The sequence below is a fragment of the Dromiciops gliroides genome, chromosome 2, assembly GCF_019393635.1.
Source record: "Dromiciops gliroides isolate mDroGli1 chromosome 2, mDroGli1.pri, whole genome shotgun sequence".
Taxonomy (NCBI): Eukaryota; Metazoa; Chordata; class Mammalia; order Microbiotheria; family Microbiotheriidae; genus Dromiciops; species Dromiciops gliroides.
In genome coordinates this window covers 48,513,821-48,527,374 of record NC_057862.1, presented here as the reverse complement: position 1 = coordinate 48,527,374, position 13,554 = coordinate 48,513,821, and the positions used below count along the sequence as shown (strand labels likewise).

Genomic DNA, 13,554 nt, shown 5'->3' with positions numbered 1-13,554 from the left:
TTGCCCCCATTTCTGGGCAAAGATACTGGAGGGATTTGCCATTTCCTTCTCTGGCTCATTTTACAGATGAGGAAACTGAGGCAAACAGGGTGAAGTGACTCGCACAGGGTCACACAGCTAGGAAGTGTCCGAGGCCAGATTTGAACTTTGGAAGATGAGTCTTCCTGACTCCAGGCCACCTACCTGGCCCCTTCTCTAGCATCCAGTGAGTCCATTGGTTCTCTCAGTGGAAAATGAGCTCCTTGGGGCTCCCTTTCCCATCCCCCTCACATGTACACTGGGTATGTATAGGGAGATGAAGAAGAATGGATCATCCGTATCACACCCAGCCCAGGGGGTCTCCGAATGCCAGGTGGGAGAAGGGCACTAGAACTCTCTCAACCTCTCAGTCCTCAGGTGCCACAGCTACCTCGGCCAGTTCAGAGAGACACTCGAGGGGTCCGGGAAACAGGAGATCCTGGACCCTTGTCAGAGGCAGAAATCTTAAAGCAGCAGCTGCAGAAGGAGAGGACCTTGGGACAGGAGCGGGAACAGCTACTTCGGAGCCTCACCGCAGTAAGGGACCCTGCCCACCTACTAGCCCAGCCTCAGGCTGCAGGATTTTTTCTTCCTATGATACTGGTCTTCAGCTGGCCTGTCTCCCCCTCCTCCTTCTCCACCCCCTCCAGTCTCCAGCCCCAACCTCTGGGGATGGAAGTTTCAGGGTCCAGAGTCTGTGTCCCTCCCCTGTTCTCTCTTCCCAGTCCAGCCCTAGAACTTAAGGACTTCTTTGCAGGAACTGCAGGAGCTGAAACTGAGGAAGTCTGAAGAGCACAAGGTAGGGTCCTGGGATCTGGGAAAGTGAGAGGGCATCGTGTCCTGGGCATTCCTCCTGGGGAGCACTGCACCTAACTGGTGATCCCTCCAGTCCTTCAGGGAATCTTCATACAGATGAATCAATCCTAGACAATCTGTCAAGGATGACCCACAGTCAGGACCTTGGGCAGAGGAAGACTCTCTAGAGGCCTCGGTCCACAGCGGCCATCTTGGTGGATCACAGAGATGAATTCTGGAGCCTCCCTTAGGGAAGGGACCAAGGCCCAAAGCCTTCTCCAGTCTCAAATCTCTGAGCCTCTGAACCCTGGACTGTGCAAGTTCTACCAACTTCCGTCAATCACAAAGTCAAGTTCAGCCCATTTTCACTGAGCCCTGATGTGTGGCCAGCCCCAGACTAGCTACACCTGTTGGAGACCAGAAGAGATAAAGGGTTCCTTTTCCCAGGGAGCTCCCAATCTGGTTGGGGAGCCCCATCAATGAGAGAACAATTCAGACCTGGGGATCTGATTATATTCTGCAGGAGTTCAGATAAAATCTTATATTCAGAGTTGCAAAGGACCCTGAGAGCCTCCTTGTCCAACCACTTTAATTTTAGAGATGGGGAAACTGAGGCCCAGAGGGATTAAGTAATTTACCCAAAGTCACACGGTTAGTGAGTGTCAAGGACAAGATTTGAACCCAGGTTCTCAGACTTGATATCTAACACATTTTCCACTATACCATGATGTCTCTTCAAGAAGCTAAGGAGTTGGGGCAGCTAGGTGGCACAGTGGATAGAGCACCGGCCCTGGATTCAGTAGGACCTGAGTTCAAATCCGGCCTCAGATCCTTGACACTTACTAGCTCTGTGACCCTGGGCAAGTCACTTAACCCCAATTGCCTCACCAAAAAAAAAAAAAAAAAGAAGAAGAAGAAGTTAAGGAGTCAAACCCAAGAATCCTAACTATTAGGACCTAGGAGAGCACCCAAAAGTTCCCACAGGAGTTCAGAGAAAGCTGGATCAGTGGGAGGAGACATCCGGAGGGAGGCAGGGGGCAGACCTAGTGGTACCAAGAAGGCCTCCTCACCCCACAAACTCCCTCTCATCAGTGCCTGAGATCCTGGCAGAACCCCAGTCAGATAGAGTCAGTCCCCTCTCTGGGTCAGCTTATCTTCTGGCCACATCCTCCCGTGTCTGTCTGTCTCCAGGCTTGTCTGCCCACCACCCAGGACTCCGGACAGCAGGGACTGGAAACCACTGAGAGTCAGGTACTGACTCCTCTAGCAGTCACCCCCCACGCCCCTGAATTTACAAAGTCTTTCTCCAGATGGACGACTTCCCCTGAAGAGGTGGGTATCCATGTAGTCCCACGCCTCGGGGAGGGCTGGCTGGGCCTTTGGGAGACCCAAGTGAGGGGACTGGGGGATGGGGTGGGGAACCAGGGGACAGTTAGGAAGGGCTGAGGGAGCTGCTGGATTAGGTGAGTGGCCAGAAAAAAATCAGAGCTATTGTCAGTCCAACCCTCTCCCCGGTTCTGGAATCATCCCTGCCTGTTCCTCCCGCTGAGATCTCACTCATCTTCAAGTTCCCTTGAGACAATTCAGTGAAGTGAAAAGAACCTTGGTTTTATAGTCCCAGGGTCTGGGCTGCCAACTATCTGGGCTTATCTGGGCGTAAATTACCCAAATTCTCTGAGCTTTAATTTCCTCATCTGTAAAATGGGGGCATTCGTGCTTGAAGGCACCTCCCAGGGTTGTGGGGGTGAGAGCTTCCTTCCTTTCTTCCAAGGCTCCCCGCCAGGGCTGGGAGCCCAGGAGCTTGGGGGGCATTTCTTTCTAGTTGGCACCTGGTCTGGCAGGAAGTAACAGTGGGGGCAGAGGCGGGTGGGCCTGAAGGTTAAGAGCTCACTTCCTCATGAGCCCCCATAGGCATCCCTGAATCTCTGATTCATCCTCCCTTCCTCCCTCTCTCTAGCTCAGGGAGATCAGGAAGGAGAACCTAAGGCTGCAGCTCCTTGTGTCGTCTTTGGAAGAGAAGCTGGAGGAGAAGTAAGGAGGAGCTGGGGTCATGGACTCCCCCAGGAGGGAGGAGAGGAAGACCAGGCCAGGGGAGGCAAGAAGAGACAAAAGGGCCTGATGTTCAGCTCCCCCTCTCCCCTGCCCCTGCCACCCCATGCCCCTCCAGCCAAGGCCTGCTCCTACCAGTCAGACCCCATCTACTTCCTCCCCTCCACTGGGGTGTTCCCTCACTCTCTCAGCAATGCCTCCGGGCCAGGATCTCTGTGCTTCTGCTAATAGAAGAGCCCAGGAGGGGGTTAACTTTCCCCTGGTCTTTCCTCCTCTCCCAAAGCAGTATCCTAGTATGGAAGGCAGCTAGGTGGTGCAGTGGATAAAGCATGGACCCTGGCATCAGGAGGACCTGAGTTCAAATCTCACCTCAGACACTTACTAGCTGTGTGATCCTGGCCAAGTCACTTAATCCCAATTGCCTTAAATATTCGGAGTCATCTCCAGTCATCCTGATATATCTATCTTGCCACTGGACCCAGATGGCTCTGGAGGAGAGAGTGAGGCTGGTGACCTTGCACAGCCCTGCCTCACTTCAATCCAATTCACTGCAAGTCATGACATCACTTTGATGTCATAGTCCTCTTTGAGAAGGAAGGACAAACAACAACAACTATCCCGGCATGGAAGTCCAGCCTCCACCCAGGGCAGTCCCTGTCCCTTCTGGGGACTTCCCAGGAGGGCTCAGCCAGCCTCTGCTTGCAATGAGTCAAGAGTGATGAGAGTTACTTACTCGAGTAACTCTTAGAATTTTCAACATTCTAGGGGCAGCTAGGTGGTGCAGTGGATAGAGCACTGGCCCTGGATTCAGGAGGACCTGAGTTCAAATCTGGCCTCAGACTCTTGATGCTTATTAGTTGTGTGACCCTTGGAAAGTCACTTAACCCCAATTGCCTCACTAAAAAAAAAAAATTCCAACATTCTTAGGAGCATATTTAATTTTTAAAATCTTTAGCCGAAATCTCCTTCCTGACTTCTCCCTGCTGCCTCTCATTCCCCTCTGCTGAGAGTCTCCAGATGTTTGAAGGCAGATGTTATGTCACAGGACCCTCACTGGGAAGGACCTTAAGGATCCTCAAATACAATCCCTTCATTTTAAAGATGGGAAAACCTAGGTCCATAGAGGGCCAAGAATTTGGCCTTGGGTTACACTTGGCCACATGCAGAAGAGGCAGGACTGGAACTCAGGCCCTTTGATCCAATACTCATTCCACTTCAGTTTTCTCTTCTCAACACTAAACCCCGGTTCTCTTAACCGATCCTCAAAGGGCATGGAAACCATGCCCTTCAGAAGCCAGTGTCCTCCCACATACATATACACACACACACACAGACATACTCACACACAGACATACTCACACAGACACATACAATCCCAGACACTCACAGAGAGACACACAGACATACACACACACAGACACAGATATACACACCCATAGACATACACATACTCACACAGACACAGACACACAGCCCTAGACACTCACAGATACATATTCACAGACACACACCCATAGACACACATAGACATATTTACAGATATACACACACACAACCCCAGATGCTCAGACAGACAAACTGACACACACACACATCCATAGATACACACAGACATATTCACAGACACACAATACACACAAGCCCAGATAGTCAGACACACAGACATACTCACAGACACAGACACACACAACTCCAGACATAGGCAGACACCCCCGCCGTGTCCCACAGGCACCTACTCATTCCCAGACTGACCCAGCACACCATTGTGAGCAGAATCTCTTTCCCAGCAGAGTCAGGGGTCTGGGCTGGTGGGAACAGAGGACTGTCCATGATAGCCAGCCTCTCGTCGGCTCCATCACCCGTCTGAGGGCCTGGCTGGAAAAGTGTCTTTCCAGGTGAATCAAGGGCAGAGAAGGAAATGCAGGTGGGGCGGGGATCAGATGGCCAGAGAGCTAAGGCTTTTCATCAGTCTTCATCGTGGACCCCAGACTAGGCACGGTGGATAAAGGCCAAGAGGCCTGGAGACTCAGGCCCTGCCCTGTGAGAGCTCCTATTCTAAGGGGAAAACTTGGCTCTTGGTCTCGGGCACTTGCAGAACAGGCACCATCATCTCCTTGCCCCCAGGCCTCTCTTGGGAAAGAAAAGGGCCCTTTCCAGCCAAGTTGGCAAGTCCCGGGTGCTCCTGGGTGGGGGTAGGCTCAGGGGGTGCCAGGCACAGAGAAGGAACTGTCTGCATTCCCCCTGTGCCTAGAGCAAACCGGCTCTGGGCAGTCCTGCCTGGCAGGAGCGTCAGGCCAAGAGCTCCAGCGACTGTGCAGCTGGCACCAGAGACACTGAAGGGAAGGGGCAGGGGGCAGGAAGGACCTGGTTCAGAGGGGACAGTGGTCTGAACAACCCTTCCTGAGAGCCTGGGCTCCCCTCCTCCCCTCACACCTGACTGAAGAGCAGCCTTCGAGCCCCGACATGCACGGAATCCCCACTTCCCCAGTCTTCAGGCCCAGCCTCCCCTCCAAGGTCCCCCCATGCTCCCAAGAACGCATGGCTTTCCCCCATGAAACATGGGACCAGTTAGCTCAGCAGTTAGCGCGTGATTTCTGGTTCAGCCTCATGTGAGAAAGTCGGCTTCTCCACACACTTTGCGGCCCTTATTCCATCCACAGACTGACCCCTAAGCCTAGGCATAGACTGACCTTTCACCTTGCCCCAAGGTGATCCTTAACTAATCCAGCCAGCTTTCAGACACAAGGGTTAGGGTTAGGGACCCGGAGTGGGGAGTTCAGCAGGCTCATAGTGTCCCTCCTGCTAGGACAGCTCCAGAGACTGGAATCATGGAGATTTTTCTCAGCTCTCCCTTGTTGCTCCCTCCACTCCCTCTTTTAGAAGGCGTTGTCTGGTGGAAGTGACCTAAGTGGGCTCATGGATTTAGTGCCGGACCAGAGCTCCAAGGCCATCCCTCCCAACCCCCTCGATTTTTTTTAATTTAATTAAATTAAATTTTTGTGGGGCAATGAGGGTTAAGTGACTTGCCCAGGGTCACACAGCTAGTGTCAAGTGTCTGAGGCTGGATTTGAACTCAGGTTCTCCTGAATCCAGGGCCAGTGCTTTATCCACTGCGCCACTTAGCTGCCCCAGCCCCCTCGATTTTACACAGAAGGAAAAAGAGGCTCAGAGAGGTCACAGGGACTTGGGGGTCTGTCTGTGTCTGGGGTCAGGGGCAGCCCTCGGATGGAGTTTAGCACTCTGTGTCTTCAAGGCGGGTAAGGGGTGATCTCTAAGGTTTAACATCACACTGTCGGAAATGATCCTTAGGGTGACCCGGGGCCTGATGTGCTGTTTCCTTGGTTATTCTTCAGTTGTTCAGTTCCCATGTAGAGAGCCTGGTGGGGAGGAGGGCTCTGAGTCTTTCCCAAAGCACTTGGGTATTTGAAATTTTAAATGAAAATCTATGTCCACAGGGAGCAGGCACTGAGGGAGCTCCTGACCCCCAGGGCCTCTGAGCAGGGGGAGACCGAGATGATGCCCTCCTCCCTGCTTAAGGTAGCTGCCAAGGACACCAGCCTAGGGGAGGGAGCAGGGCTGGGGACTGGAGCTGGGTAGGGGTGGGGGTGGGGGGGATGAAGCCCCTCTGCAGGCTGAAGAGGATTTTCGGAACCAGATTGATCTTGGGTCCCAGGCTCAAATTCCTGAGTTATTGGAAACTGACTCAAATGGCACACTTGGCATTCCTTTGAGTGACTCTGACAAGATGCTTCATGGAAGGCGTGTGTCCTCCTGTCTAGAAACTGCCTCTTAACTCCCGGTGGGCCTCCTGCCACTCAGCCCCAGAAGAGCAGAAGAAGGGACCCCGGGCTGAGGGTGTTCCCCAGGGTCACTGCACTCACTGTAACGCCTTCCTGGAACAACTGGACAGAGTGCTTCAAGGTGAGTTCTCCCTGATTCATGAGCAGTTTTATTGCAAGCGGTTTGTAGTCCTACAGCAGCGATAACTGCTTTTTAAGGAAACTGAGGCACAGAGAGATTGTGTCTGAGACAGCTCAGAAAGGTCGTGTCAAAAGGATGAGCATCCTGACCCCCAATTCCTGAGTGGCTCATGGGCCCTAGACCTCACATCTTTGCAAATGATCTGCAAATATACATTTGGTTTTTTTTTGGGGGGGTTGTTTTTGTTTCTTGGAGGGCAATAAGGGTTAAATGACTTGCCCAAGGTCACACAGCTAGTAAGTGTCAAGTGTCTAAGGTCAAATTTGAACTCAGGTCCTCCTGAATCTGGGGCCAGTGCTTTATCCACTGGGCCACCTAGCTGCCCCCTCCTACGTTTGTTTTTAGATTACTTAGAAATCACCTTCCATCACTCCTTTCAAGATCATTTAGGATCCTTTTTTCTCTGAGGGGCCGGACATCTCTTCTTGGCCCCTCCCCTGAGCAGTCAGTGCCAGGGAGGGGGTGAGGGACAGGGGGTGACCAGGAGGGATCGTGAGCCTCTGGCTTTGGGCCCTGGGGTGTCCCCAGGTTGGGCAGCCTCTTCAAAACCAGCAGAGGAGAAGTCACAGGCAGAGGGGCAGCTTCAGAAGGTCTTGGAGGTGAGTGCTCTTCCCCTGCCCACTTCCTTCCTCCCAGACCAAGGAAAAGCTCAAACTTTTCCTTCCAGGATCCAGGGAGGGGCCAGAGGTAGGGTGGGAGGGAACCCCCACCCCCACCCCAACCAGTGGCAGGGCTCTCCAGTGCCTTTGGTGGTCCCAGCACCCCCCCCTTCACTGATCTTCTCCCCACTCCTTCCCCAAGAAGGGACTGGGCATAACAGTGGTTAGAGCAGCAATGGCCTGGGAGTCAGGCTAGAGCTGAGCTCAGATCCTTCCTCAGACCCTTATCACTACTAATAACAACCTTGGGATGCTTTACATGAGTTGACTCCTCTGATCCTCACAGCAACCTGGTGAGGTCACGGCTGTTGTTCCCATTTTACAGATGAGAAAACTGAGACTAGGGACTTAAATGACTTGCCCTGGGCCACACAGCTAGTACAGTCTGAGGGAGGATTTGAACTCAGGTTTTCCTGACTCCCAGACTCTGTCCTTTGTACCTCATGGGACCACCGGCAGGTCATTTCACCTCTGTTAGCTTCAGTTTCCTCGTCTGTAAAATGGGAGGGTGGGAGACCCTCCCAGCTTTAATGTGTGATCATGTGATCTGCGACCCAAGGGCCCCAACAAGCATGCCCCAAGGGGCCGAGCTCCCCGGAATGACCTGAGGGACGTGGAGCGGGTGAAGCAGCAGCATCGGCTGGTGACTGCGCAGGTGCGAGACAGGCCTGGGGGGGGGGGGGGGAGCAGAGGGCCCGACACCTAAGGAAGCACTTTCTCTGGGAGGGACTTGAGGCCTCAGGCTGCCTTACCTGACGCTAATGACGACTATATGGCGTCATTCTGAGGCATATGGAGAAAACACATCCCAAAGTAGCATCGCCAAAGACCTGATACAGTGCCTGAAATGCCCCCATTAGAGCTCAACCCTTCTCAGTTCAGCGTTGCCCTTCCAGGCTCCCTAGAGGGAGAACAGACTTAGCCCCTCCCAGCTTCCGAAGAAGGAGACAATCAGACCCACCTGCCTCCCTGGCTGGGGTGGACTGAAAGAGAGCCCAGAGAGGGAAATAAGAAATCAGTGACCTCATCTCCCACACCCCCAGAGACTACAAGTAGATTGCAAATAGTCCCGCAGTGGGGTCTCCTGTTGTCAGCCCCCGCCCCGGCCGGAAATCCTGGCTCCTCATAGGGTGGCTCCTTGGTTGGGGAACTTGGAGGTGGTCTTGGGAGGGAGGGGCTCTGAACTGCCCCCCTCTTCCCACTCTCTTGCAGCTCCCCATTTATCTCCGTCCTTTTCTTACAATTCAGTTACAGGATCTGTTTGGGGAGAGGCGGGAGAGGACGGCCAGAACTGGGCAGCCCCCCAGGGAGTGGCCGGAGGGAAGCTCTGGAGATCAGGGGGCCAAGAAGCCTCCAGTGGAGCAGGTGAGGACCAGTCTCCCTCCCCAGCCCCACCCCAAACCCAATACTTCACAATCTTGGCTTTGCCTCCTCCTACTGTAATAATGGTCTGAAGCCATTTTCTGAGACCTCCTGGACAGAAACAACTGCAGATTCAGGGGTCTTGCTTGGGAGGGAAGGAAACTTGATCTAGGTCAGGCAGAAAAACCAAGGTTTAATCCCGAATCAACAAGTCATAGGCCGTAATGATAGGATTTTGAGAGAAAAGGGACCTTCGATATTATCTGGTCCATCCTTGAAGCTTTTTACAGACGAGGCAGGTGAGACCCAGAATGGGGAATGACTTGCCCCAAAGTGGCAAAGCACAGGCCAGGTTCTCTGACATGAAATAATAATTAATAGGTACATAGTGATTGTCGGAAGTGCTTTGCACATTGTCTCATGGGGGCCTCACGACAGCCCCATGAGGTGAAGCCTGCGTATTGTTATCCCCATTTCATAGATGGGGAAACTGAGTCCTGGAGTGGTTAAGTGACTTCAGGGTCACATGGCTAGATGTAGTGTCAGAGCCAGGTCCCAATCCTCGATCAGTCATTGTGGAACCAGGACGGGTGATGGAACTTCCCTGGGCCTCTGCTCCTTTTGTACTTCACGGCCTCTCAGGTCACTTCCAGCTCTGGTCACTGACCCGGAGCCTGGGTCCACGGCCCTCTCCGCTGTTGCTTGTCCAGGGGTGTCTCCTGGAGGCAGAAGGCCGTGAACCTGGTGCCCAGGGCAATTTGTGTGAGGATGGAGGGGGCTGCTTCCCAGTCAGGGAATAGGCGTTTATTAAGTGCCTACCTTGTGCCCGGCACTGTGCTAAGCACGGGGGATACAAAAAGAGTCAGAAGACAGTCCCTGCCCTCAAGGATCTTACAGTCTAATGGGGGAAACAACGAGCAAACAAATAGCTATAAAGTAAATAGGGATTAATTAGGAGGGGGAAGGCAGCAGAATTGGGGGGGGAAGGCTTCCTGTAGGAGATTTTAGCAGGGACTTAAAGAAGCAGGAGGCAGAGATGAGAAGAAAGAGCTTTCTGGGTTTGGGGAGCAGCCAGGGAACATGCCCAGAGCAAGAGTCAGGGTGTTTGGTACCTAGACCAGGCAGGAGGCCAGTGTCACTGGATCATGGAGGGGGACAAGGTGGAAGAAGACTGGAAAGAGAGGAGGGGGCTGGGTTATGAATGTCGAACAGAGCATCATGTATTTGATCTTGGAGGTGAAAGGGAGCCACTGGAGTTTATTGAGTAGGGGAGTGACATGATCAGAACCGCATTATAGGTAAATCATTTTGGTGACTGAATAGAGGATGGGTTGGAGTGAGGATTGACTTGAGACAGACAGCCCCTCCCCCCACCCCCACCCCTCATCGGCTACTGCAATAGTCCAGGTGTGAGTGATGAGGGTCTGCACCAGGCTTGGGGCTGTGTCAGAGGAGAGAAGGGTCATAGGCCTTGGCAACAGATTGGATTGGGGGACGGGGAGGAAGCGGTAAAAGATTATGCTTATAACAGGGACCATCAGCAACTGCATCACCCCCTTCTGGGGGCCACCCTGCTCCCATCCCTGGAAGGCCCCCCCAATTTTGGCAGTGATTCCCAACCCTCTGCTTGTCCCTGGGCTGTCCATGGGTTGTACTGCTTCTCTTCTGGGCTGGTTGTGCCATGAAGGTGCCCACTCCGTGGGCAAAGTGTTCCAGGGGTCATTGACAAAGAAGACAGGGCCCCTAACTCAAAGACCTCTTTGGGGCAGCTAGATGCCACAGTGGATAAAGCACCAGCCCTGGATTCTGGAGGACCTGAGTTCAAATCCAGCCTCAGACACTTGACACTTATTAGCTGTGTGACCCTGGGCAAGTCACTTAACATTGCCCCACCAAAAAAAAAAAAAATTAAAACACCTCTGAAGTTTCATCCTATTTTGAGGTCCTGAGATTCTGGGAGGCAGGAAATGACGGTACTTAGGAAGACCTCCCCAGATCATAGAGAGATGGGATTAGGGTGGCCAGATCAATCCATGAGGACATTCAACCTGCATCAAGAAGGTGAGAACTCAGCTCCAGAGGTCCACTGGGAAGCTAAGATTTTTTTTGTGCACCTCTTTCTCTACTCCACAACTTTCCCTTCCCTTCCCCCAGGCCTCTTGAACTCTGTTCTCTGTCTCCCTCCCCCATCAGAACAGGAGTTCATCACTGACCCCTTGTAGGGGAAGGGATTCTCAGCCTTTTTTATGTCATGGACCCTTTGGGCAAGTCTGGTGGATGCTATGGACCCCTTCTCAGAACTAGGGCTTTAACTGTGTTAAATAAAATACAAAGGGTTAAGGAGAAAATCAACTACATTGAATTACAGTTATGTGTGTGTATATATATATATATAGTTATAGTTATCATTATATGGTTATATATAGATCGTTCTATATGTATATATGTAATATATCTATTATGTAATATATATGAATATGTGTGTATATATGTATGTGTATATGTGTGTATGTATGTGTGTGTGTATATATATATATATGTATGTATGTATGTATATATATATATATTTATGGGCCTCAGATTAAGAACCCTTCTGTTAGATGTTTCTCCTTATCTCTTGGTTCCCTCCCCCATGGGGATATGCTCTCCAAGTCCCAGCTCTCTCCATGGGGTGAAGCAACCTCAGGCCTCAGCCAGCAAGAAGGAAGATGGGGAGGAGGTGGGGCTTCCCCAGGCTTCCTAGAATCATGCCAAGTGGTGAAGGCTAGGCCTGCTTGGTGACATTCCTCCTTCCATTCTCCCTGCAGCTAAACTGAGGTGCACCTGGCAAGCTCAGGAGCCCAACAGCCTTCCTCAGTTGCAGTGGGGTTTGCGGAAAGGGCTCAGTCTCATTCTTCCCTGGCCCCAAGACAGACTGGATGCTGCTGCTAGCCAAAGGCCTTGGCTTCTGGGTTGGTTTTCCCTCCCCACCTGGAGGGTCTTACTGGAGTAGTCTGGAGTGGAATTGGCATCTACTGGCCATGGACTTGGTCAGAAATCTGACCATTTCAACTCCCCAGGGCTCCAGATCCTCGGGAAATGGTCCTAGGAGAGTTTGCCTTCAGCCTCAGGGCTTTCTCTCTTACTAATCCCCTGTGAAAATAATAATACCTGTTTGCATATCATCTTAATATTTACCAAGCACTTTCTTCACTACAATTTGGTGGGGGAGGTGTTATCCCCATTTTACAGATAAGGAAACCGAGGCAGACTGAGGTTAAATGATTAACCAAGGCTCACACAGCTAGTAAGTGTCTGAGGCAGGATTGGAACGCAGATCTTCTGACCCCAAGCCCAGAGCTCTTTCCACGATTCCATGCTGCAGTTACAAAATTTTCTTCTCTCTCATCTCTGGCTCAAGGGTCATAGAAAACCAATTAAGAGCTGGAAGGGAGAGACCTCTGCTAGACCCATCTCCTCGTTTTGCAGCTGAGGAATCTGAGGTCTCAAAGAGGGTCAGTGATTTGTCCAAGGTCTCTCATAGGCGGAAGGTGAAAAAGGCAGGATTTGAACCCGGGTCTTCTAAGCCCAATGCCACTGAACTCTCCACTACCAGCAATTATTAAGTACCTACTCTGTGTCAGGCACTGTGCTAGGTGTTAGTCACATCATTCCTGCCCTCGAGAAGCTTTCATTCTAGAGAGGAAGACAACGGGGCCACATACAGGAGCCTCTTCTTCATCCCTGAGCTGCTTGGAGCCCTGGGTGCAGGGACCCACAGACTCACTTGGTCCCTTCTGCTGCTGACGCAGTAACAAGATGATCATTTCTGGCAACGGCCCCTCCTTCCCTTATGCCATCCCAGGCATCCCGGAATTCACAAAGAAAAAGAGATGATCAGTTCAGGAGAATACTTCAGGGTCCTGTGAGGGGAACACTTACTGGAACTGATCAGCTCAGCAGGAAGGAAACATTGTACTCAGCAGCTACAGCAATGGGACTGGAAACACCCCCAAAATGAAACAGTGCGTGCTGGGGATCGTGAGCGAAGAGGTCCCTGAGGGAAAAGAAAAGTGGGGAAAATGCCCCTCCCCACCTCCTTTGCAGAGGAGGGGACCCTGGGTGGGGGCACTGCAGAGACTGTTACCCTTGGCTGAGGTGTTGCTTAATTTCCTGAAAGGCTTTAAAAAATATTATCTTTTTTTTTGGCGGGGGGGGGGGTGGTGGGGGGGGTGGGGGGGTTACAAATAGATCTCTGGATGGGGGCGGGAAGGGATTTATTTGGTAGAGAAGATGATGTAAAAACAAAAGGTATCAATTAAAAATGTTTTAAGTAAGGTCTCCACGAAGTACGTCTTCATTGTCCAACCAGGTGGTTTCTGCCTCTTTGTGTGTCTCCTGTGTCTCCACGATTCCTCCAGGACATATGCCACAGTCGGAGTGATGCCCTTCCCAGGCAGAAGCCCTTACCATCCACTTCAGTTCCCTTGGGCCCCTGGAGTAGAATGGGTTCCCATCCCTCCCCTTCCCTCGCCCTGGCATAATCAGTTGAATGAAGCTGGTGAGGATCTGGGCTGGAGGTGGGAAGAAAAGCACCGTTCGCTCTTATGTGGAAGAGGGACTGCCCTTGTCTGCTTGACCTCTGAGGGCAGAATCGAATTTAAGCTTGATGTCAGAAAAGCCAAAATGAAAACCTGAACCATTAGAGAAG

At 52.0% G+C, this 13,554-nt stretch overlaps 1 protein-coding gene across 1 annotated transcript; it reads left to right on the top strand.

Moving 5' to 3' along the window:
- Window positions 1-1,191: 1,191 nt before the first annotated feature.
- Window positions 1,192-9,664, top strand: LOC122738253. Its single transcript, XM_043980305.1, has 9 exons — window positions 1,192-1,275; window positions 2,005-2,064; window positions 2,771-2,844; window positions 6,318-6,399; window positions 6,642-6,783; window positions 7,372-7,442; window positions 8,062-8,157; window positions 8,751-8,867; window positions 9,575-9,664. The coding sequence occupies exons 1-9, from the start codon at window positions 1,192-1,194 to the stop codon at window positions 9,662-9,664; spliced, it is 816 nt and encodes a 271-aa protein (XP_043836240.1).
- The last annotated feature ends 3,890 nt before the right edge of the window (window positions 9,665-13,554 follow it).

Excerpts from the sequence above, each read along its gene's own strand:
- LOC122738253 (XM_043980305.1), top strand. The coding sequence starts at position 1,192 with ATGTGTGGCCAGCCCCAGACTAGCTACACCTGTTGGAGACCAGAAGAG. Across the intron at positions 2,065-2,770 it reads TGGAAACCACTGAGAGTCAG|CTCAGGGAGATCAGGAAGGA; the intron begins GTACTGACTCCT and ends CCCTCTCTCTAG. Across the intron at positions 2,845-6,317 it reads GAAGAGAAGCTGGAGGAGAA|GGAGCAGGCACTGAGGGAGC; the intron begins GTAAGGAGGAGC and ends CTATGTCCACAG.